Genomic DNA, 25,157 nt, shown 5'->3' with positions numbered 1-25,157 from the left:
GGGCGAGGGCAGCAGCGCGGGGCCGGCAGCGCCGCCGCCATGTCCCGGGCGCCTGAGGAGGTGAGCCGCCTCACCGAGAGCACCTACAAGGTGAGTTTGGCCCCGTGTAGATAGCCCCTCCGCCGGCCGTGCTGGGGCAGCCCCGGGACCGCGGCTCGCACGAGGAGAGAGCGGCTGCCAGCTCCCCCCACCCCCCCCGGAGCCAGGGAGTGTTAGTCCTGGTCCTGCCCGGCGAGACGAGGAGAAGCTGTTTTTTTCCACGGGTTTGAAAACTTTTCCTGGATGTTTATTCATCGTCGACCCCCCGCCAGGCAGCGAGCGGCGTGTCGGGCTCTTCGGGGAGATCCGGTGTCTTTTATTCATGAGGGGGAAAGTCCTTAGGAAGCTTTCGGGCGCCTGAAGTATTTTTAATTCATTTTTGTTTTGTTACTCTTACCACTGGCAAGTCACCCAGGTGATTTGGTGTCGTGTTGTCTTGGCTTTAAAAAAAAAACCAAGAAGTAATTTGGACAAAGTGTGGACTCCTGGGAGGAGTATCGGGTTATTTGTGTGTAAATAGAGACAGGACGAGCTAGATAAATTGCAGAAGAGCCAGCGTCTGACACAGGGTCTTGTGTATATGACCTAACCGTTCCTATCAGGGTCAAATCAGCAAACCCTTTAGTCAGACAAGAAGTCCTGTTGCTAATAGGGTTACTGCCTTTGAGTCAGGGTTTGCAGGAGGGACGTGCGGATGAGTATTGGTCTGGTGGTTGGTTGTAGCCGTGTTGGTCTAAGGACAGAGGCAGGCAAGGATCCTCGGGGTAGGTGAGAGATCTTTTATTAAACCGACTGAGTAGGTCTACAGAGTCGGTCTAATACAAGATCTCCCATCTACCCCAAGAGCCGTGCCTGCAAAGGTTATTTGTGATATTTTCCTGACGGTACTGCAAAAAACAGCAGTGACTGTTCAACTCCCCAACTTCACACACATCTTGGAAATCAAGCGTGAAAAGAAGGAAAGAAAATAAAAACCCTTTAACAGTGATCAGACAACATGCAAATATATTTTAGTGGCCTTCCACTAGTATCATCCCTCTAAATACAATTTTTAAAATCTGCTCAGTTTTTAAAAAACTATTGTTGTTTGTGTGCACGTGTATGTCGCGTTAACAGATACTCTTGTAAAGCGGTGACCAGGATTGACGCCACCAGCAAAAGCCAGACAATACAAAGTTAACGTTGATCCTGTGATAAAATGTCTTGTACTTTGGTATCTTGAGAGGTTTAGTATGTTTGTGGCATCTTATCCTATTAGGTCTAACAGGCCTGGGAATGAGTTCCTGCTGTGCCATCACCGTGATTAAGGGTTGAAACTTATCTAGACATGGTGCCTAAGAGCTGTTTGAATATACTGAGTATTGTGATTTGTTTGGGGTGATTTGTTTAAGTCTGCGTGTGTCTGCAATGCAAGTTAGCTTTAAATAAAAGAGCGGTGGTACTGGGATTTTGGAGCTCCACACAGGTGAAGTTACTTCTGAGTAAGACAGGGAATGTTAATTTGTGGGGCCCCATGCACTCCAGGCTAGAGAGCAATTGGTACCCGAGCAGTTGGCGCTCTCTCTCACTATGCTGCTGTGACGGGTCACAAGTGAGCACGACAGTGAAGTACCAGTCTCAATGACTTCACTGAAGTCAGCAGTTACAGTATTTGTATTCCCCAATCTGTAAGAAGAAATGCTGCTTCTGGAGGAGCCAATTTAGTGTAGCATAATGATGGGGTAAAACTGACATGGGACTTGAAAGCTTACTACTGGTCCTCTGTCTTAAAAGGTATGCAACTTGGGGGCAACTTGGAAAATAGAAAGGGAGGAGCAATGTTTCCTTTACTCAGCTGCTTCCTTCTCCACCCTCCCTGCAGTTTAACATCAGTATCTATGTGCTAGATGTCCTTAACTATATATTTATACACATTGTGTGAAGCTTTTAAATATACTTATGCAAAATAAACACCCCAAAACAATTCCATTAACATTATTACTACAATACCATCCTAAAATAAAAAAGCTCAAAAAACTCTGGGACTAAGTACAGATAGTCCAAAAGCCTGAGGCTGAATCAATTCAATCTTTACAGGTTAATCTAAGTTGTGTTTATTGGACTGATAAACAAGTGAAAGGATATTCACTTTTGATTCTGGAAATTCAGCCACGTGTCTGCAGTGGCCCAGGCCAAAACCTGGAGGGCGTGGGGAGGCACAAAGCATGCTGGGGTGCTGAGTTAACTTGAATCTGGAGGAGATCTGGGACAGAAGTTCAATAAACCAATCTGACCTATATCTATTAAGTCTGATACTACATCCATCCAAATTTATCTTAAACCAGTTTCTGCCTTTTTGAAAGCGGTTTATGTGGACTGAACTTCTGTTGTGTTACATATTTAAACTGGTTTAATTGTAATTTCTGTCCCTAGCCCTAGAATTAAGATTTAACCTTGCTCTCTTGTCCTTTAGGTATTACATGGGTTTTGAGTACATGATGCATTGGCATGTGCAGAATGCAACGTAAGGGTGTGAAAGCTTATGACTCAAGGGAGATACCCTAAGAGGAAGGTTGTAACTGTCAGCAATTCTGTAGCTAACTCACTGGTATGACATTACCCCACCCTTGGAATTCACCGGTGATGCTGCACCCACAAATCAGTAGGTTTTGCAATGAGAGTAGGCAGCATTGTGTGAAACCAGATAGACTGTCACTTGTTGGAACACCAAAACAGTTAATGTGACTCCATACGAGCAATACTATAGGGGGGAAAATGGTAAATATATTATCTGATCATGTTTTACAAAATTTAAAATTTAAGTAAATCAAAAGCCCCAGATAGTTGAATTATGCTCCTGTCATTCCAGTTCTGCGTTGTAGTGGTTTCACAAATTATTCACACTTTGCTCTTGTAGTTTGAAGTTTCCAGAAATCTTGATAAGAATGCTAACCCTATAACTTGTAAGATGTTGGCGTGCCAGGGGCAGATGGCAGGCGAGCTGCAAGAGGCCCGATCTTTCTCGTGGCAGCACGGCCCCCGCCCCTTCCCCGGTGTCTGCTCAGAGGCACGCACACTAAGCACAGTGCCTTCATGTGCCACACTCTGGCATATGTCCTGGGGGTTGCCTACCCCTGCCCTGTGAGGTGTCACTATTACATATCCTAGATTCAAAACTAAATGCTGTCCTAAAATCTATTGCAGTCATTCTAAACGAATATTTTTAAAGTTTTTTAAAATATCCTGAATATTACATGTACTACTAGGTTCTGTTTGGTAAACAGCCATATGCTGGAGTTATTTTTGGTTGATCCTAATGCTGCAATATAAAAATAATGTATACTTAAATATGCTTAATTAAAATAATTAAAATAGCTGGTTTTATATTTCCTATTTAAAAATGCCGTAGGATTAGGTTAATTGCCAGCCATGTTCACTTTTAAAACAAAGTAAAATTGCCCTCAGATTCAGAAGTGTGTAACAGTAAAATAATTGTTTTACATTACTGAAATATATACATTGAGCTCTCATAGCAGGAACCAAATTTTACCTTACTATAAAACAATGCATGTTTTTTCCCGTTGTTGGCATTGTGTCTACTTAAAACTTCACTTGGATCTAGAATTTCCTCATGGATCATAGGATCATAATCTGAAAATGTTTACTGTTGAAACACACTGACGAATGAAATGTTTCTCCTTTAAACAGTAAAAGGTCGGCAAGCTGTCAGATAATTAGTCACAAGAGCTAATCTGATTTGAATAAACACTAGTAGGTTTCTGGTTTTCCACTTTGTTAAACCTGTTTTACACCAATGTAACTCTCTTAATACTTGTGGAGTTGCATCAGCATAAAATGGGTTTAGGGCTTGATCTTCTATCCATTGAAGCCAATAGTAGACTCTCCAAAGCTAAAGAAACAATAGTATGATCATGCAAAAACTAGCACAGAAAAATATTTTTTTATATAGGGCTCTCCCTATTTAAATAATGTCACCTAAAGAAATGTCAGGAAGACTTTTTTAACATAATGCTGAATACCATAACATTTTATTAAGTGCAATTTTTGTCCTTCTGAATACAAACCAATATGTGTAATCAGTTTAATATGAAGTTATTAAAAACTGTACTAAGGTATAATTGACTTTTGCCCAAATAAATATCAGTAAGCAAAGTAATATGAATAGTATTAATTTGAAAAGGTAAAAGTTTAACACAGAAAAACACACATGCGGTATATTTAGATGTGGATCAGTAATCTATCAATTATTTTTGAATGGAGTGTTTGCAGGATGTAAAGCAGCAGGGTTTCTGTGTGTTGTTTAGCTGTGTCCATACCTGCTGAGCTATTGTTCTGAAGAGGTGTGTTTTGGGAATAAAAAAAAGCAGAGAATTTACAGGAAAGAACTTCAGCAATGGCCCTAATTTGTGTACAAGGTTAAAATTGCTTATACTGTAATAGAAGCAGGAACTGCAGAGTGTACACACAGAGAGAACAAGTGGGAGTACAAGATTCATTGCTTTTTAATTCCAGTTTCTTGCTTCCAGCCTAATCTGCTCCCAATGATCGTACTTAAAAGTTGAAGACACTAAACATTTCACATTTCAATAGACTCTTATGTGACAGTTTAATTGCTTCATGAATGACCAAATTATGTTTCTCTTAAACTCTGTCAGGCAGGTTGCTTTGGCTTTTTAAAGTATTTTACATAAAAAGATCATTCTTGTCTGTTTTCCCATTTTCCATTCAACCAAACAATCAGAAAGCTATATGATCCGATATACTGTTCTCTTCTAGTTGCGTATTTTATTTATGAGGCAGTGTGATACCAGAGTATAGGACACTGGGCAGACAAGGAAGCTATATTATGCTCCGGGCTCTAGCACTGATGTGTTGTGTGATTACGGGCAAGTCATTTCATTTGTCTGTGCCTTTGTTTCCTTTCCAACTCTGTTTGCCATGCCTATTTAGATTAAACTCTTCAAAGCAAGGGTTGTTTCTTATTATATGTTTTGAACTGCGTTTTTTAAGAAGATGGAGCCCTTGGTCTTTTTCAAAGCCAATAGTGGTTCTCTTGGTTTTTAAGAGATTTTTTCTGAGATTACTTTGTGTGTGCTTGTTCTAATTAAAATCAAAACAAAGTCTGTTAAAATTAGAACAAAGTTATAACTAACTTTTAAATAAAACTCTAATGAAAAGTTGCAACTGACTTTTGTCACATTCATTTTCACATTTCTTTAGATTTAACAATATGGGACATTTATAAATTAATGAGTTGCCATTATGGCATAGTCTAAAAAATTAAAGCTTGTATCTTTTTTCCTCTAGCAGGGATGTAGCCTGAGCCAGATTCAGCCTGCAAAGGTCCAATCCAGCATGGGGGATTCAGTGGCACAGAACTGTGCCATGTCACTTGTCCCCTCTGCAGCATTCCCCTCTGCTGCATCTGCGCTTCCCTCACTGCAGAAGGGCCAGGTATCTGCAACAATGTTGAGTGCAGACAGTTAAATTCCCAAGTCTGGCAAAAACCTGAGGAAAACAGATGACCTACTGTACCTTGAAGGTCAGCTATTTGTTGATTCAGAAAAGCAAACTCCCAAGAAGTGGGCTTTCCAAGGGGGATACTTGGACCTCCAGATCTAAAAACTGTGCATAGTACCTCTGCTAACAATCATCTTCTGTGGCACTGCATGGGGTGGGAGACTTCCAGAGACTTCTAAGTCTCATGGAGAAAATATCTATGAATTGCTTGTGTTACAGCACTACCGCATACATTCTCTCATTCACTTTCTCACCAGCCTTACTGGGCAGATATGGTGTAGTAAAACTTCTTGATAACTTTCTGTATGTTAGTGGACCCACTGTACTCCCAGTCTTGTCTATCTACCAACATCTGTAGGTAAATCAATAAAATCTGAAGTCTGCTGATGGAAGAGGCCAAAAGCCATCTTTTTTTTTTCTCCTATCCATCCAGAAGGAGACAGACAGTGAAGCTAGTTCAGTCTTTCAATTTGAAAGCCAAGTGGAAAGGTGTCAAGGCAGTCCTAAAGTAATGGCACTGTAGTTGTCAGATCACAAATTTTTCAATATTATTGCCTGGAAATTGAAGGTTAGATACCTAGAAAAAGTTTGAAATTTAACAATATTAAATGTAGATCTCTTGATTATGTGTTACTTGCTCAAGGGAAGAAGTTTCATGGTCCCATTAAAAAGAAGGCAATGGCAAGTCAATATTGTCATCTTATATTAATTGGTAGTAAGAGATTTGGACCTAGTCTGTGTAGCAAAATATTCTATCATTGCATGTGTCTATTTGTCTCGTTGCTTCTAATCTGTATTAATGTGGTGGCTTGCTGATGGATATTGCTTAAACTTGCAGCCGGATAAAGTTGAAAGCATTTATCAAGCAACTGATCAAATGTTTTTACTTTCTTGGTGTATGTATATATAAAATATGTATAATTTCTTCTGTTTGGTACCAGTATTACTGGTAAAAGATTTCAGGTATTTGTGTGTGTTTGTGTCTTACCAATAGAAGGTACCTGTTTTGAACACCTTGATCTTCAACTATTTGAACAATATATAAAAGTCCAGTGCTTCAGGCCATAAAGATAGCGAATGAACAAGGGAGTTTGCATACTTACAGATATTTAATGGTCCTGGGGTTTTTTCTTTTTTTGTTAGTACTTTACAATGCAGTGTTGAGGGCTGCAATTTACTGTGTAGTTTCTAGAGCATATTAGAAGGTCTTGTCTTTGTTGTTATTCTGAGTCCTTCAGAATCTTTAAACCCTTTGTAAAATAGCTTGCTTATGAAAAGATATTTATTCTCCTTGTATTTATAGTAACGTATAGAAATATGATTGTCGTAACATAGGTCATTTTTAAGTAGAAGAGAACTAGACTTACTCTGGTAGCAAGCATATAGAAATTGAAATCAAAATACTTCATTAGTAAAATACTCTGCTCACAGCTGCTGTTCAACCTAACTCAAAGAACTTCTGGAAAAAATGAAGTTTTACAGTAAGATGCACAAACTTTTCAAATTGTTCAATTTTAAAATGACATGATTTCTTCAGCGATACAGTTTCAGTAAATGTCACTGTTCTTTGCCAATGACATTTGAGATTTAACACTGCAGTAGCACATAAGAGATTGCACTGTATGTAAAACTATGTTAAATTTATAATTTAAAACATTTATATTCTAAGCATTGCAAAAACCTTTACCGGTGGCTCACTGTTATATTTTTATTTTTTACACGAAGGAGAAGAAGTAGGAGGTGTACTGTTGTAGCTAGTCTTTAAAATGACCCCTCTGAGGGTAACATAAATAGATCCTATGCTACTTGCTCAGGCATAACTCTCAATTTGCATCAGTGGAAGTTTAGCGTGAAATTTCTTTCTCCTTTTTAAATATAAGTGATGTCACTATGAATTACAGCAAAACCATAACGATATAAATTCCTAGGCCTATCACTGAAGCAACTATCCACTAAAGCCAACTTCTTTAAGTGATTAAATGCCTCAATTTTGATATCCAATTCTGAGTCCCATTAATCAACCTTATTTTCAGGGAACTGCCACTGCACTTTCTAAAATTCAGCCCTCTAAGACGTCTCAGCTTAGACACTGAAAACCCATACCATAATTTGACTTGGGTTCACTTCTAAATAAGGTGGAGTTTTTTGTTTTTGTGGGGTTTTTAATGGTGTTGCTATTTTCTTGCATTATATAGCTACTTTTCACAATCCTTGCCACTTCATCTGTTTACAGACTTTACTGGTTGTAAGGGCAGTTGTGTTGTGTGTTGCTGGATTTCAAATGTTGTTTGCTGTAGCTAAAATAAATGTATTAGCAACCAAGAGTAGCAGGTACAGCTTTCCCCCCTGCCCCTCTTTCCTTGAATGAGGTTGGTAGCTTTCATTTTCTCTTTTTATTTTCTTGTTTGAGCAATTATTTGTTCAAGCACATTATTTGCTATCAAACGCACTGAATTTTCAAGTTAAAGGATTGCCTGAACTACTCTCTCTAAATGCCAGGCAGTGATGCACAAAAATGACCTTTTACCAAGCCCATTACTTTATTCTTAATTGGAAAGTGTTAAGTCCTCCTAAGAAAGTGTTAAGTTCACCCAAAGTACCTTGTCTACCTTAAGTCCTCCTAAGCAGCTGCCTAGTCCAAAAACTGAAACTTTTTAGTTTTTAAAATTTTTTTTGAAGGAGAATCCAAATTCTGAACAAGAGCCTGCATTCTCTCACTTTGATATGAAATATGCAGGTAGCACTGGAGAAAAGGGATCTCTTCATTCCTAACTCTCCCTACTCCTTCCTCATCCTTTATTAAAAATGGATGTGTGTGACTCCTGGTCTTAAATATATACAATGATTATTTCTGAGGCTGAAGATGACCTTGAGATGCATCAGGTTTTCAGCAGGTAGTACTCCACTGAAATAGGATGTGTTCTACCCACACAGGGCAGAGGATAATTTTCCTTTCACCTCCTTTCCCCTTCATCCCACCCCACCTCTCCCCTAAACACACACATTAATCCCATGCTCACCTTCAAAGAAATCCATTACAGCGTTCAGACATCCACAAGGCAGCTTTTCAGGATCAGTATCATACATCTGAAATACCAGTATCAATGACTTTCTTTTTTTTATAACCTGACTTTTCTTTTCATTAGAATGTTATGGAACAGTTCAACCCGGGGCTAAGGAACTTAATAAACCTGGGGAAAAATTATGAAAAAGCTGTCAGTGGTAAGTCTTCCTTATGTTACATTCTTACATGTATTTGGAAATGAAAGTTTTATTTAAATGCATATCTCATTTCAAGGTACTAGAGGCTATATACTAGCCTAAACTTGCTTGCACAATTTTGGTCAAAGCACAAGCTGCATGAGTAAGACCTGTCTTTTTTTAAATTACATTTTTATTTTGAGAGCATTTTTATTTTTAAGCCTGGCTAAAATCAGAATTAGCAAATAAAAATGTTGGGTCCAGGAAGTTTAATGCCTGATGGAAACAAAAGAAGTTTCCTTGTATATTACAGGATGTCTGTTGCACTGTGTCCCTTCTACAAACTGCACCACCGGACACAAGCAACAGCAATAATGTTCAGGTTTTGTTTGAAAAGATTTTCATGCCAGCTTGAAAGAGCCGTGTTCTGTGCATTGTTTGTTGTTCACTCATACTTGAAAAGTCAGTCTTGAACCTCTTCTGCCAAATTTTCTATATTTGTGTTCATAAAATATCACTCTGTAACCATGGTATACTGTGTACATGTTCTGTACAGCAAGCAATGGGGAAGTAGGCACGTATTAAGTTCCAGAAAATGGGCTCTTAAGAGCAAACTGTATCCTGTATGTACACTTGATTTTTTATGAATAAATGTTTAATTGCAACTGATGATAAGGAACTGGCATCTTTATGGAAGCTTAGAAGAGAAGACTGATATGCTTTTAGATGACCATGAAGTGGTTTAAATGAGGCTGTCACAAACAGTAAATAATCTGCTGCTCAGCAGGTGAATGTATGCCAGATCTTATCACCAGTCAGAATTGACTGACAAGGAATATGAAACCCTTTAAATCTGACACACGGGAGCTGTCATATACTCTCTAGGTACTTTGGGACTAACAAAGCAAATCTCTTGCTTTTCACCTTTCTAACAAGGGTTCCCATGAAAATAAATCCACCTGTTCAAGCACAGAAAAATCTTACATTAAAAAGAGAGATTTTTTTAATGTATGTACTGAAAGAATTTAACATAAGGGAAAATTCTGCTTCAGTCTGCCCCAAATCACTCAATTGTATTTGGACAGAGTGTAGACAATCAGGGCCCTGGTACATGTTACATTTAAAATGTGATTAAGGTGATTAATCGCACTGATAAATGTCTTGGCTTCTGTTTAGAGTTGATGTCCTGTTTGGAGTAGATGTCATTCTTCCAGGCGTTAAAGGCTCTCCTTTTTCTGTCAATGAAAGCTTGAATTTCTGTATCATTCTCATCAAATCAGATGTCCTGGTGTTTATTTGTGCAGAAGCCTAGATATTCTTCACATTCCTCATGGATGCCTTTTTGAGGCTCTCCTTTTGATCAATGATGCCAAGATCATCAGGAAGAAGGTCAGAGTTGCTCACTGAAGCACTCCTGAAGATGACTGCTTTTAGCAACGTCTTTCAAGGACTCTGTATTGAACCTCTTCCTTGGTCGCTTCTTTTATGTCATTTTGGGGCTATATGAATGGGCAGAGTGTAACTTTGCTTTGGTGGAATAAGAAGTTTATGATGATGAAATCACATCTCAAATGCTTGCTCAGGAGAAGAATTGCATTTTAACTGACTTTCCCCACCCCTTCCTGTTCCTTTCCATTGTACAAAATGCTGGTCCACTGTAGCATTGAAATCGCCAAGAAGAATGATCTCATCTTAGCTGGGGATGGTCCTGCTTTGAGCAGGGTTGGACTAGATGACCTCCTGAAGTCCCTTCCAACCCTAACTTTCTGTGATTCTGTGATCTTCTTTTGGGACAGATTATAGGACTTGGTTGAATAGAATAGAATTTTGGGGTTTTGTCAGCTGCATCAAGGGTCAGGGTGTATGCACTAATGACTGCTGCATGTTGTCTGTTCATCATTTGAAGGCAACGAGTCATGAGATACTCATTGATGCCAACCAGACATTCTGACTTCTGTGTAACAGTCTTGGTCTTGATAGCAAAACCTGTGGATATGTCTGTCTTGCTTTTCTTTCCCCCCCTACCCTCTCCCCCACCCCCAAAAAAAAGTATGGCCACTGCCAGCCTCTGTGAGCTGGTCCCTTCCTGCGCATCTGGTCTCCTTAAGTACAGAAATCAAATCATTCAAGATCTGTGTCCATAAGTGGTATCCTTCACACTAGTTGGTTGCTGTTGGGACTGTCCATGAGGGTGCAGACATTCCAAGTTGTAAACTTCATTATTTGATTTGGATAGTAGATAGAATGATCCCACTGGATGCAACTTTCCAGTCAGCTGACATGAGACAGACTGTTTAGGGCACCGTTTCTAGCCCCCTCCCAATATGGGGTGAGTAGACTGGACTCTAAATAGGCCTGTTCAGTCATGATTGCATCTGCCAAGTTGCACCTGTCTCAGTTCCAAGCACAACATAACTATCATACAATCATCACTTATGTAGGTCCATGACTAGGTGCTTCCAATTATCACTAGCACCTGCCCTTGTGGCCACACGCCCATTGCTATAGGATTTGCCATTGAAGGAAGATGCCTGTGCGTGTCATTTTCTAAAGCGGGGATGCCATTGTACATCAGCAATCGCATGATACTTTGCTGGGAGAAACCTTAATCTGATGGAAACCTAGACAGCTTGAAGTTTCTATTACACTGCAGCCTTCATCCACCTTTACACCCATTATGAAGTATTCTTTCTTCATCTGCCTGTTCCACCATTGAGGACATCTTTTTTTTTAATCACTATTAGTCTGCCACCATGGGTCATCTTACCAGGAGTATGACACTCCAAGCAGCTTTGCTGTGAAGGTCATTGGTAACGCGTCACCTCCACCATGTCCAGATTGCAATTCTTGGGAGGCTTTATCACCAGCTTAGTCATTTATAAACATACCTATTTGTCCCACAATACACTAGAGATCCAGTGGGTCAGAGCAAATTCAATTAATCAAGTCTACTCTGCATACAAGCTGGTGTGCACTGCGCTGCTCCACATGCAGTTGCACAAGTGGCGAAATGTGGATCAGTGCACAGAAAATGGTGGTGGTGCGCTTTTGAACTAAAACATCTCTGATGTGTTTTAGTTCAGAAGTGCACCGCCACCATTTTCTCAGCACTGATGCGCGTTTTGACACTTGCGCAACTGCATGTGCCGCAGTGCTAGGCACTTTTTTAAAAGCACCCAGCACTGTGGAACAAGCATGTGTAAAAATGCTTTTTAGTGCTACATTAATCCCAAGACCCAGAGGAAAATTCAAGAGTGAAAGAACAAGTGCTGGAATGACAAGGCAAAAGAGATTCAAAAGTCTGCTGACAGCCATGATATGTATAGATTCTTTAGCACAGCCATAGTTATCTATGGGCCAAGCATACGAGAAGCCATACCTCTAAGGTGTTGTCTTTGGAAAATTCTCTACATCAACTAAAAAACCAGAAGAATGAATCCCAGTGTTCTGGCTCAAGCAAACACCACCAGCATTGAAGCCACATTTATACAGCACCAGTTCCATTGGCCAGGACATGTCATAAGGATGCCTCACAACCAACTCCCAAAACAGGTCTTATACTCCCAGCTCAGGGATGGTCACTGCTCTAGAAATGGGCAAATGAAGAGATTCTAGGACACCTTGAAGGCCGTTCTGAAAAAAATGCAATATTAACATCAATACTTGTGAGAATCAAGCACTGAATCGTCCCCAGTGTTGCCATGATGTATGACAAAGCGCTGATCAGTTTGAGCAAATTTACCTCACTATGGAAGTGGATAGACAGGAGAAACAAAGGGAAAAGGCTATGTCCCAACATCACTAAGATCTTTTCTTGTAACTATTTGCTACGTCAACAGTCAAACGTGCATCTCAGATAGGCTGTCTTTGTCATCTATGGACTCGCCAGTGACGTCCCTATTTACTGGAAGACTCTCATCCTCATGTTGGGGGACTGCCAATGATGTTAATAGCACCATAAATTGAAACCTGGCCACAAGTTGTTATCAAGCCAACTTATGGTGTGATAATATAGCAAACAGGCCAAAAGATATTCCGTATATAACGTGGAACATCTTTGTGGCTTGTTTCTATTGCACCTTTAAATTGAAGGTGTGTCATTTTAGGGATGACCCATGACAGATCCCCACACTTAGTTGAGTGTAGGGATCCAACATGAGGCAACCCCAGGGTCCTGGACACAGCCATCCCCTATGTGATCAGAGGGATTGGGCCAGGGACAGCATCATGTCCTGGACCCAGTGACTGTCTGATCTTTGAAGGCAGATGATGGAGGGGGAGGGAGGTCATGAGCCTGACATCAGGGAATGTCTTCCCGATCTCGGACTCACTGTGTCCTAGACCTTTTAAAAAGTGGGCATACAGCTGGGAGCCCCAGCTGGACAACTGCTTTTTAAAGTTCCCAGGGTGCCTGTGGAAGTGGTACCTGTGGGGCTGGAAGCTCCCTGCTCCCCAGCTGCAGGTGCCACTTCCAGGGAGTTTCCATCATCCCAGCTGTCCATGCCCACACAGAGAGCTTTTGAATAGTGCTACTGATGCAGCTTCCATGCCAGGGACTTTAAACCCTCTACCCGGCAGCTCTGGCTTGGCTGCCTGGCATGGGAAATCAAAGGTCCTGGGTGCTTTAAAGTCCCCATTGGAGGAAGTATTTTGGCTCCCTCCCCCCTGCCTGGAGCCTCTGACTTCCCCCATCTGCGGCAGCCTAGCCAGAGCTCTGGGGCGCAGGGTTTTAATAATTAAATCAGCTGATTGTCAGCCTGGCGAGGACAGCCTTAGTCTCAAACCAGACTTGAGGATGTCCCAGGCAGAGTCAACAATCAGTTGACTGTCAGCCTAGCACGAGACCACACTGAAGCCAGTTTGAGTCCCCAGTGGGTCCCAGGGGCCAGCTGTCAAGCAGTAGATTGTTGGCTGGGCTGGGCTGGATCTTCAAGCACTCCTCTTTCAACTTGCTGGTGCAGAGGGAGCTTGGTGTTATGATCAGGATATCAGTATACAGTAGTTGCATTTCTTCACAAAGTTTAAGCACCAAAAATCTATGGAGCATGGCACAGAAAAGAGTAAGACATGTATAATGCAACAGGGAACTGAACTCAGGTAGTTCCTCCTCTTCCTGAGGAAGTCAGAAGCCTGTACCTCAGGCTGCTTTTGTGATGTATTTCCCCAGTGATGAACTGTGGGGAAGCAAATGATCTTTCCTTTACCAACAAAACTGCTACCTATAACAGGCTGGTTCCCTTCCTTTTTGTTTTCCCTCCCCCTTCCCTACCCAGTGTGTCCAGCAATAGCATCATGAAGGTCCAAGGAGAAGGCCTGCTTAGATTGTACTTTGGGGTAAAAGTTATCCTAGGAATTATCACAGAAAGGTAAGACTAGAAGGGATCTCACAAGGTCATCTAGTTCAGTCCCCTACTGAAGGCAGGATCGTTCCTGACTAAGCCGGCCCTGCCATGTATCCAGCCTGCTCTTGAAAATGTCCAGAAATTGAGATTCCAGAACTTCGCTAGGTAGCCTGTTTCAATGCTTGACCATGCTCATGGACAGACAGCTCCTCCTGATCTCCAACCTAAGTTCCCTGTTACAGCTTTAAATCCATTGTCCCATGTCCTGTCCCTTATGGCCACACAGAAAAGCCCATCTCCATTCTCTCTATAACTACCCTTTAGATATTTGAAGACCTGTTATCATGTGTCATCGTCGTCCGTCCGTTCCCCCCAGTCTTCTCTTCAGATTAAATAATCCTAGTTCTTTAGAGGCAAATTCCTTCAAAGCATATTAATCACTACCATTTGCAAGAATAGCTTATTGATTTCTGCCATTACTCCACACTCCCATGAAATACAGGTGCGTTTCAGATACCTTGCAGATGGAGCAAAGCTAGATTTGCATGGTATAAAATGGCTTATACACGTGCACTGCAGTTGCTTGCTGTTGGCCCCTCACTAGTTTGGATGTTGATGCTTCCATTTACATTCCAGCAAAACTGCATTAGATTTAAACAGTGGGGGCCAGATACAAAGGAGGAAATCATTAACAGGGAATAATTGAAACCACCACTACTTCAAAATGTTAAGAGTTTAATGTCTCCTGAAATACCAGAAACCAAGCTACCTTTGTACTCAGCCAGGACGTAATAAATGTGAACAAACATGTAAGGTTGCCTTGATTTCAAAGCAGTTAAAATCGTGTCACGTGTCTTTTCTGGGAACTCCTGTTCTTGTGCACAGTCCTTGTGTCCTACAGTATGAATAGCTTGCTGCTGTTCAAAGCTTTAAAATTGTTGCTTAACACATGCTATTTCATAAAGCGTGCAGGAGGTAGTTTGTTCTGCTCCTGTAATTCAGTGACCAGAAAAGGCTGAGGAAAATTGATTGACAAAACTTCAGAAAAATCAATAACATCAATAACAGCCCTTTAGCTGAATTAAAACTCTTTGAATTAATTTCTTTCTTAATAGATATTAAGAGGAGGAAGAAATTTTACAGCATGCCAACTTTCAGGTTACAGAAACAGTGTGTCTTGTTCTGGGAATCTACACTTCTGGCAACAAATTGTGTAGGAGAAGTTAAATATGAAAAGAGGATTACCATTTTTAAGCTCTAATTTGAAGGATAAACTATCATAAAAGGCAAAGAAATAAAGCCATTTTGTTACCTATTTTGGGACAGTACTATAACAGATGTTCAAATAGGCTGCCACTGCACATGCACATGCTCAATCTCCTCCAGGAAATAATGGATTTGCAGTGTGTCCTATTTTTAAAAAGACCTAATTGGCAACTAAGAGCTATGTGAAATTAACAGGAGAGGGGTGGGGGGTTGTCCAGTTTCTGGTGATTCTGTATTTCAAACTAGGTTTAACATGTTCTCATGTACAAAAGAACATCTAGATCAGTGGTTCTCAACCTTTCTAGATCCAACACACCCCTCATTAGACTCGATGCACCCCTTGGAAAATGCCAGCTCTTAGTTTTCACTTGTTTTTTGACTAGGGAAAAATAATACAGCATTCTTTTCTGTTGCAAAGAACTCAGAAAGATCAGAAAAGGTCAGAATGTTTTTACCACTATGGATTCCTATTTGAAACCTCTGGGTTTATCTTACAAATCATGTTGGCAAACCTAACAATGCTGCAACACCCTTGAAAGACTCTCAAGGCATCCCAGCATGCTGTGGCACCCTGGTTGAGACTCATTGATCTCAACAGATAAAAGTAGGCTTTTTTGTGAGGAGACAGATTGATTCCTGAATGAGAAAATTTATGATTGACAAACAGATATATGCAGACAGTACTCAATGCAAATCTTGGTTGGATCTGCCCAAGAAAGTAGAAACCTTATCTTAAACTACAGACTTTACAATGTTTATATTCAAGCAGCTTACTTATAGCCTCAGGAGCAATAGCTGCACCCGTTGAAAATTAAAATAAGAATGCCAAATCTGATTATCTAGTATAAGTCTCCTTAACTTGAAAATCACCTTTCAGGAATTTAATCTTTCAAGTCCCACAATTTGAGAGTTCCAGAATCCTTTACCAGTCAAAGTAGAAAAATCAGTTGCTACAAGGTTCTGGAATTATATTTGGTAGCCTAATAATTATTCTGTCTGCAGAAAACATTCATACTGTCATCTTCTAAATCTTATTTAAAAGTCATATATGACCTGGAAATACATGGGATATTAATTTCCGGGGGTACCATCTGTCATCTGTATAAGTATTAAAAAGGATAAGATGTAAGGTTTAGCAGAATGTATGTACAATTGACAAATGTAGTTAGCACAGTTGAAAGTTATGGGTGTCATGCTATTGCTTTTTAATAGCCCCAAAATTTTTGATTTCAGAAAATTGTATATGCAAAATGAAGACTTTTCCATGAGGATCCTACTTGGAGAATTAGTTGAAGAGAGTGCTGAGAGAGCAAATTACAAAAGCTTACCTGTGTTTCATTATCTGTATGTTAAAATGTACAGCCTTATTCCTGTAGTATCTCTCTAGGAAAAAAATGAAATATTTAGGACAGATGGGTTTAGTTCATCCAAATCTGAGAAAGTATGTCATTAGCGGGTTGCTTCAGCTGTACTGACTAGCCTCGGAATGGTAAATATTTTTCCACTGGTTGCAGGTATTCATAAGACTATTTTTAGATATCTCTCTTAGTACTTTTTTTGTTTGCTTGTTTTTAATAACATTTTAGAGAACCTCTTGCTTTTTACAGTCACCTCTTTGGATATTTTGGTGTTGCTATTTTTGTTTTGTCATAGCTGCCTAATTGCCTGTGAATTATTTTGTCATAACTTCCTGTTTAAGGTAATTGCATTTTACTCCAAGGGCTGTACCACCATGCCCAGATGCCAACCCTGAGTAGCGAGGGTCCATAAAAGGAGCTCTGTGAGAGTCTAAGAGGAAGAGAAAATTCTTCTCCATTGTCCCAGAGGGTAGTGGAAGCACGAGTAGCAGGGCCATAGTCACCATCACATTCTGACATCCTGCCTCCATCTGCATTATCTCTGGGACTGTTTGTAACCAGGGGGGTGAAGCAGGATTTGCTCCATTAAGACTATTCATTCCATTTTCAAGTTATGGCAATATATTGGGAATAATCAATTTTAAAAAGTTCTCCTTGGTCACCTTGTTTACTGATTAAGCTGATCCTTTTTGTGTTCCTGTGTGAACTGGTGTGACCAGCTGTGATAGTCATCAAAATGAGCACTTTGTCATGCTTGAGCTTTTGTGCAGAGTCCTAAAATGACAGGCATGTATGAATCTATGGAGCCAGTACCGGTTTAAATTCAGTTATTCAGCTATTTTCCCCTCCCTCTGACTAGAAGTTTTTCTGAAAGGATTTTGAAAAGTTATAGAAAGAGGCTTTCAAGTTATCTTATTTCATTCTTTCACTATACATATGTGATTATTCTAGTAAAGTTTGATCCAGACACGTGGGCAAATGAAAGAAACAGGGATGAATTTAACCGGTAGGCTGAGACTTGGACACAGAAAAAAGGGGCGTGTTATTCCCAATGCTTTTCATATACCAGGCATTTAAGTGGGTACAGTGTCAGAATACAGAACTCCCACTATGTAATCTGTATGTCAGGGTAGATCCTTCCACCCTCTCCTACAGTTCAGGTCACTTCTGAAATGTCTCTGTCTCACCCTGTTCGCCCAGTAAAGGGAACCGGGTCCATTGTGAAAACCTGAATATGACTTCCTTTTAGGAATGGACCTTTTAACCTTTGTCCACACTAGCAACAAATTACATGTTCCTGTATTCTCCAAACAGATTTCTCATTCCTGTTTCTTTTTAACATGCCTGCACCTCACCAATTCTGCAAGAAAAATGAAAAACCTCACAAGCACGAGGCCAACAGGGAGCGTGTTCCTTTTCGATTCCACCAAGTTGGTAGGCAGGGTAGCCCAAATGAGGTCCCAGGGAAACCTTGAACTGGGGACGGAGTGTGCAGATGAGTTGAGTCAACTGTTGCCCCTGGCTGCTTCAAGGCAAGGAGCAAAACCCTTTTTTTCTTTCATTTGCATGTATTCTTTATCTGCCCAAATATGCTTTCCTCTCTGACTAGTGCCTTCACACTTACTTGGATTTGGGGGCGGATTTAGGGTCCACTGCTGCCAGTCCCTTCTAATATTCCCCCGCACTGAGCTAAGCCAGCCATTTTAGATTTTGCACTGTGATTCGTCACAATCTTGCTGACCTTCTGTCCAATTATAATAAATACACAATATGTCTATAAAAATCCATATACTAAAGAGTGTTTATCGTGTTTACAAAAGTGTGTTGGTAGAATCAGTTTCCACATATCATGCAGCATTTCCTTGGTAAAATATTTAAATTCTTGCTTTATCTCTGGGACTGTTTGTAACCAGGGGGGTGAAGCAGGTTTAAAATTCTCTGCCTTTAATTCTCTGCCTTTAATTCTCTGGTTTAAAATTCACTGCCTTTTGTACAGTATGCTCCAAAGGCTGGTGGTTAGTATCCTGCGGTTTGGGAGCTCCACATTCATGTCCCTTCTCTGACTTGATTTTCATTCCAGTTTATCCCAGCCAGATTAGAAATTTGAACCTGAATCACTCGCAGGCTAGTACTTTTACCAGACTGTTGTAGAGTGTTGAGACTCTTTCTCTGCATACCTCAGCTCTAACAATTGTCCCAATGCAAGTGTTGCAGAAACTGAATATTTCAACCAGTTTTGTTTTCAATGAGTACAAATTTTGCATTATTTTTCCCTGTAGCTATGATACTTGCTGGCAGAGCGTATTATGATGGCCTTGCAAAGATCGGAGATATAGCAACTGAATCTCCTGTTTCTAAAGAATTAGGTAAGTAAAACTGTAAAGCATATTTTATTAAATTTCAGCATAAGGTGCTTCTAATCTTTGCTTTTCAGATGATTATTCACAAAACTAATTAGACTTTCACAGAAAAGGGGTGGGCTAAAAAGAGTTCTGGGGCTGACTGTGTGCTAAGTGAACCCCTTAGTAAACTCTGTTATGCTGAAGGGAAATTTTTAGATGATTGCTCTGCACAGGATGGAGTATTTCATACCATTAGCTTTGATATACAGTATGTTCAGCATACATTCTCAGAATCGTACTGGTCAGGCTCACAATAAGGCTCTGAAGAGCAAAATGTGTTTTTTTTTTTTTTTAAAACACCAGATTTTTACCAAGTGTCGATTTCTATTTGGGAGTAAACTCCCATCTCCACCTCCTGGCCTTCACACATCCATTTCAGATTTCATAAATTAAACAATTCTGCTTTTCACAGTACATATTAGTAGCATAAGTATGCACTTAAATTTGCTGCCTCTCTCCTTCTTTTTAAATAGGAAATAAAAAATTATATTCCTTATTTGTTCACTCTTGCTGTCTGGAAGCACAGGCACTCTTGAAATAGAGCTTCTTGTTAAAAATATTTTTTGGTAGGGCTGTCTCTGGGAGGTCAGTGGGGTGACCAAATCCCAGGACTTTATAAAATATGATTCGCAGAGAATTCATGTGATAATCCATGCAAAAAATGTGTTTTCCTTGCAAGGTGGCTTCTAGCTGTTCTACTTTGTCTGATGGGATATTTTATATAGAAGCAACTAGGTAATTAAAGAAACAACTGAAAAATGTTTAGAAGCAGGAGGAATTGAGTCAGAGAGAGCAGAGAATTCAAGTATTGCCAAGAAGGAAAAAGGAACTCATTTCCCAACCAGTAGATTGAAAGCAGTTCATTGAAATACCCGTGAGTGTCCACAGCACTCAAAGTCCTGGACCAGGCCAGTGGGGTGGGCACCTCCTGCAGAGCAGATTCCAGATTGGCTGGGATGGGCATCATGTGCAGCATGAGTCCCAGAGTAGGCACCACATGTAGGGATCATGAGCTGGCTGGAGCGGGCACTGCATGTGGTACACATCCTGAGCCCTGTACTTGGGGCCACTCCAGAAACACGTGGGTCAACTCAGACCAAAGGGACTGGATGAGCAGGTCCACAGGACAGATATGGCCTGAGGGTTGGATCTTTGATATCCTTGCTGTATATAAATGAAAAATATTATATTTCATTTTCATTTCAGACACAAAAGTTAAGAAATTTTAGGAAATAAATGATTGGAATAAAGTATATTAGCATATGTTGTTTAATTGCAACATTTCATACCATCATATAGCTGGAAATCTAATCCCCATGTTAAAATCTGCATTAGAAATTTCAGTTACATTCTTCAGTAAGGTTATTCAGTTTGTACAAGAGGATTAACTATACTCTATTTAAAGGTCAGTCTTTTGAAAGAGCAACATCAAACTTTCAAAGAAGGATTAAAATCTGTGACAATACTCTGTAACAATATACAAGTAAATTAAGTTTCCTAACTCCCTGTTACTTCAGGCACATTTCCAAACAACCTTATATTTTAGTACCATACCCTGTCTATTCTCACCTTTAGGAAGCAATGAAGTTATAACATTCAATCTACAAAAACACAGCTGTTATAGAAATATTTGGGGTTGTGTCTTCAACAAGAATTATGACACCACTGCAAAATCCAGCAAAAAGAAACTAGTTTGTGGGGGGGGATCCCTCAGTTACTTTGTCAAGTTTTCTGTTCTTTTATACATTTAATAGTATCTCTTGTTTTAACTATACTGTAATGAAAGCCTTTCCCTAAATTACTACATATTAAAACAGAGTGAGAGGTAATTATTTTTTGTCTCCTTAATATCTGTGGAAAAAGATGGCAAGAGTTAAGTTATTCTGGGGGATTGGATTTCTTGTGCCTGCCTGTATTTTCATGACTTATTCTAACGCTGCCATTGTGTGTGACTTTTTACATTTTGCTAACAAATGGTGGGAGTGGTACAACAGCAAACAGCATAAAGCAAATAGTTCATAACAATCATTCTCTTTCTTTTCTTTCCAAGTAACTTACATAAAGTATACTTTCTGTTTTGGGCTACAGACCATAACAAGAATTCAATATTGTATAAATCCTTTGCAGTTGTATAAAAATAAATGGAAAAATTATAGTAACTAGTAACAAAATTTAGTCCTGCCTTTTTGCTTTTCTGTGCCTTTGCTAACCATTTCTTTGACCTTCAAAGAATTGGTCAAAAGGCGCAGAAACTTTATATTTACAGAAAGTCATGTAGTTGGAGGCTTGCCCTCTTTTCAAAATTATTATGTCGCTGGGTAATCTGGAGCTAACTACTAAAAATAACTCTGTTTATTGCCCTTTCTTTAGTAGAGGAAAGTCGTACCCCCCCCGCCCCCCCAAAAAGCTTAGTTTGGGCTAGCCTCACTGACAATGTTCATTACTCCATTCATTAATCCTTTCCACCCAGTAATTATGAAATGTCCTGAAAATAGATTTTTTTAAATGTGCATTCTGGCCTTCATTAGGATCAAAGCCTTAATGGCACACTTTGCTCTACGTTATGCTGAGGCTGTTGCTGTAGAATTTATTTTTTCATTGAGAAAGTCTTGGATTTCTTCCAGGTTGGTCTCTGATAAAGTACTTCATGTAGAAGTACAAAAGGTCAGAGAACACTGGAAGAAGCACTGTCATATTTTTAGGAGCCTGTGAAAAATCGTTCTCACATTTTTAAAGAGGCTGTCTAAACAGCAGTGAAGCAGCTCTCAAGCCATTAGAGACAAAGGCATATACTTCTAAAGCTAAGTAAGAGGTCCTTGTGCTTTATCTTGGTTTAAATGCTAAGTCTGTCTGTGACTCTTACTCTTACTCTTGCTGAGCTAAGTCAGCAACACTTATGTATTCTTGGGCCAGACTCACCTTAGTGTAACAGAGAGAACTGTATTTCTTAGGTGAGTTTCCTTGTAGATTTGCCAATAGGCTCTATTCTTGACCAGCAGCAACCTCACCAGATCACTTCTGTTACCTTCCTCAGCAAGAGGAAGTCATGTCAGCTTTAATCAGCTGTGATCCTATACAGTGTGTGTGTGTGTGTGTGTGTGTGTGTGTGTGTGTGTGTGTGTGTGTGTGTGTGTGTGTGGGGTAGGGGGTTGAGGGTTATGTACTAATTTCCCACAATGTATTTCAGTTGATTTTAGTGCTTTATTTTTATTTTAGGAACCCAGCATGACTCTTCTCCATATGTGAGTGCCCTCACTAGTATACTAGTCATGCTCTTTACTGAAGTCTCCTCTTGGACCCATGAATCATGCATTCCTTTCTATACAGCACCACAGTTTCAACAGATAGGGTGGGGATTGCCCCCTCCCCACCACCCACTCTGTGGCTTTGTGGTTAGGGCACTCTCCCAAGAGGTAGATGTGGGTTGAGCTTTCTCAGGTGATGGGGGCCTGCAATCCAGGTGTTCCATTTCTGAGCAAATACTCTAACCAATCAGCTGTTACATCAGAGGCAAACAGCGTTCCCACTACTATGGACTGCACCTTAGAAATGAAGCAGCTGTGGGTGAAATTTGTGAGGAACCCAATCCTGTCAGTGTGGGTTAGTGGGCTCTGTTCATGCAGACAGGACTGGACCACCTGAAATCCAGAAATTACACTAAGTTCATTTAGGGCTTAGGCAGGAGATGGGCACCTAATCTCAGGCTAAGCATTTCTGCACATACACAGAAGCATAACTGCCAGCCCCTGGGAAACTTCCAAGCCAAACAGATAGGCACCTTGGCAGTTTAGGTGTTTCTGGGCTTAAGCAGCCACTGAATAAGAGTTTTTTGGATCTCCATTCTGGATTTAGGTAGACTTAGGTGCCTAAATCTTATTTTATAAGCACCTAACTTTTTGGATCTGCCCCCTATTCACCTAAAATCTGTCATTAATCTCCCAATAATATACTTTCAAGATCTCAAGTTGTTCAAAGAAGAAGTTGTAGACCTAGTGTCAACCATATGTGTAAACATTTATTTACTAAGCGGGGGGGTGCAGAGTGTGCAATAGGAGGATTACAGAAAAGGAAGTAAGATCACCTGTTCCTCCCCACCCCTTCTTGCAACCTATGGAATATTAGAAGCTTCTCTTCACAGCTAGGGCCAAAAGTTGCACTTACACTTGTTTAAGTGATCAGAAACTGGTTTAAATTTGCAATAGAACATAAGTTCAGCGCACATAAACCAGTTTCAAAATGGCCAAAACCAATTTGAGATAAACCTGGTTGAACTCCAACCGTTTTTTTGCAACTTCTGTCCCAGGCCCCTTCCAGGTTTAATATAAACCAGAGTCCCTCAGCACCCCAGCATGCTCTCTGGGCTGGGCTGTGCTCCCTGCTCCAGCAGAGCAGGCCTGGCCCCATCCCTCTGCTCCCCAGCCAGAGCAGGGACAGGCAGAGATGGAGACCAGGCCAGACAGCAGCCCTGGAAGGGAGCAGGGAAGAGGTTTATTCCCACCCTCCCTCCCCTGTCCCAGCAGCATGGGCCTGCCAGTCATTTCTCCACTCACTGCTGAAACAGCAGAGGTGTGGCCAGCCCCAGCTGTAGCCTGTAATGAACTAGCCAGGGAAGGGCCCCCCCCACCTTGTCTGGACCTGAGCTGGAGTCCGCCTGGCTCCCCTTGCTGCTGCAGTGGTAGGGGCAGGAGCATGGCCAGACACTGGCCAGCATGGCCCCCTGAGGCAGAGGGGCCAGGGTGGGGTGTTATTCCTCCCTCTGCCCCCGGGGACCACTGTGGGGTCTGCCAGACCCGACCACTGCCTCCACCAATCGCTCCCTGTGCAGGGCAAGTGGCAGGATAAGCCCCCTCTGCCAGATGCTGCAGGGAAGGCAGAATAACCCCCCTCCCTGCCCCATTGCCTAAGGGGCCCCACCCCTGCTGCTGGAGCAGTGATGGGGAAGCAACCCTCACTAGGGCAGCTATGGCCACCCCTCCAAGCTTCAGTGCTACCCCTCACCCAGCTCAGTTCGTGGCAGCTCTGACTGCCCCACTCCTGCCTGCAGCATGGCCCCCCCCTGCTGCCCCTGTCACGGTCGCTCCCCCTCGCCACTCCAACAGCAGGGGTGGGGGCGTGGCCAGAGGCTGGCTGGCAGGGCCTCTTAGGTGAAGGAGCATGGAGAGGGGTTATTTCCCCTCTCTGATGTCTGGTGAAGGGGGCATGAGGGGGCTTATCCCACTGCTTGCCCCACACAGGGAGTGATCAGCAGTTGAGTCTGGCAGACCCCATTGCGGTCCCCTGGGGGTGGAGGGAGGAATAAGCCCCCTCTGCCTCAGGGGGCCATGCAGTCAGTGTCTGACCATGCCCCCAACTCCTGCCACTGCAGCAGCAAGTGGGGGGAGTGCAAGGCAGACCCCAGCTTGGGTCCAGACAAGGAGCGGGGAATTAAACCCACTCCCTAGCCAGTTCACTTGAGGCTGCTTCCGGGTCTGCCCATGCCCCGACCTCCCCCTCCCCAGCACAGCTTCCCTGCAGCCAAGGGCTGCTCTAGCACCCCCCAGCTTCTGGCCTGAGCCACTGGAGGAATGTGCCTGCATTTCTGGAGTTAACAGTGAATGTTTATTCAGTTGCAAATTCGATCAATCTAGGCAGGTTAAACTAACCTGCAAAGATTGAATCAGTTCGGGCTCTGGCTTCTTGAATGTCTATCCCTAGCCCACAAGTGCAGGCAGAGGTGACCTGAGAAGGGTGTGGGGCCCGGGGCAAATCAGCCTATGTGGGGCCCCACCCCTGCCCCAATCCCGCGGGCCCCAGACCCAAAAAAGCTGCTCCTGGTTTGGGGGGGAGCGAGCAGCTGGGCACGGAGCTGCTGTTCCGCCCAGCTCCACACCACCACTGCTCTGCCCAGTTCCACAGGGCCCCCCAAAGCATGGGGTCCGGGGCAATCGTCCTGATTCACAACCCCTCGCCCCTCCTCCCCCAGGACAGCCCTGAGTGCAGGAGTGCTGGACCAGAGGATTCACATAGCCAAAGATCCATGATCCTGTTCC

The 25,157-nt window shown here is 41.7% G+C and overlaps 1 protein-coding gene across 4 annotated transcripts in view; it reads left to right on the top strand.

The window, feature by feature from the left end:
* The window catches only part of BAIAP2L1 (BAI1 associated protein 2 like 1), a 63,687-nt gene continuing 38,530 nt past the window's right edge, over positions 1 to 25,157 (top strand). Inside the window, exons 1-4 of one of the 4 annotated variants that reach the window (XM_025213112.1) lie at positions 51 to 90; positions 8,706 to 8,781; positions 18,041 to 18,258; positions 19,006 to 19,092. In XM_025213112.1, the coding sequence (XP_025068897.1) occupies positions 19,008 to 19,092 (85 nt within the window). In that variant the 5' untranslated portion in view covers positions 51 to 90; positions 8,706 to 8,781; positions 18,041 to 18,258; positions 19,006 to 19,007. Of the gene's footprint in view, positions 91 to 8,705; positions 8,782 to 18,040; positions 18,259 to 19,005; positions 19,093 to 25,157 lie in introns of those variants that run through there. The other 3 variants (XM_006031461.3, XM_025213113.1, XM_025213115.1) reach the window with 3 other exon arrangements.

The sequence above is a fragment of the Alligator sinensis genome, unplaced genomic scaffold (assembly GCF_000455745.1).
Source record: "Alligator sinensis unplaced genomic scaffold, ASM45574v1 scaffold990_1, whole genome shotgun sequence".
Taxonomy (NCBI): Eukaryota; Metazoa; Chordata; order Crocodylia; family Alligatoridae; genus Alligator; species Alligator sinensis.
The sequence above is the reverse complement of the archived record's forward strand: the minus strand, read 5'-3'. Positions and strand labels throughout refer to the sequence as shown.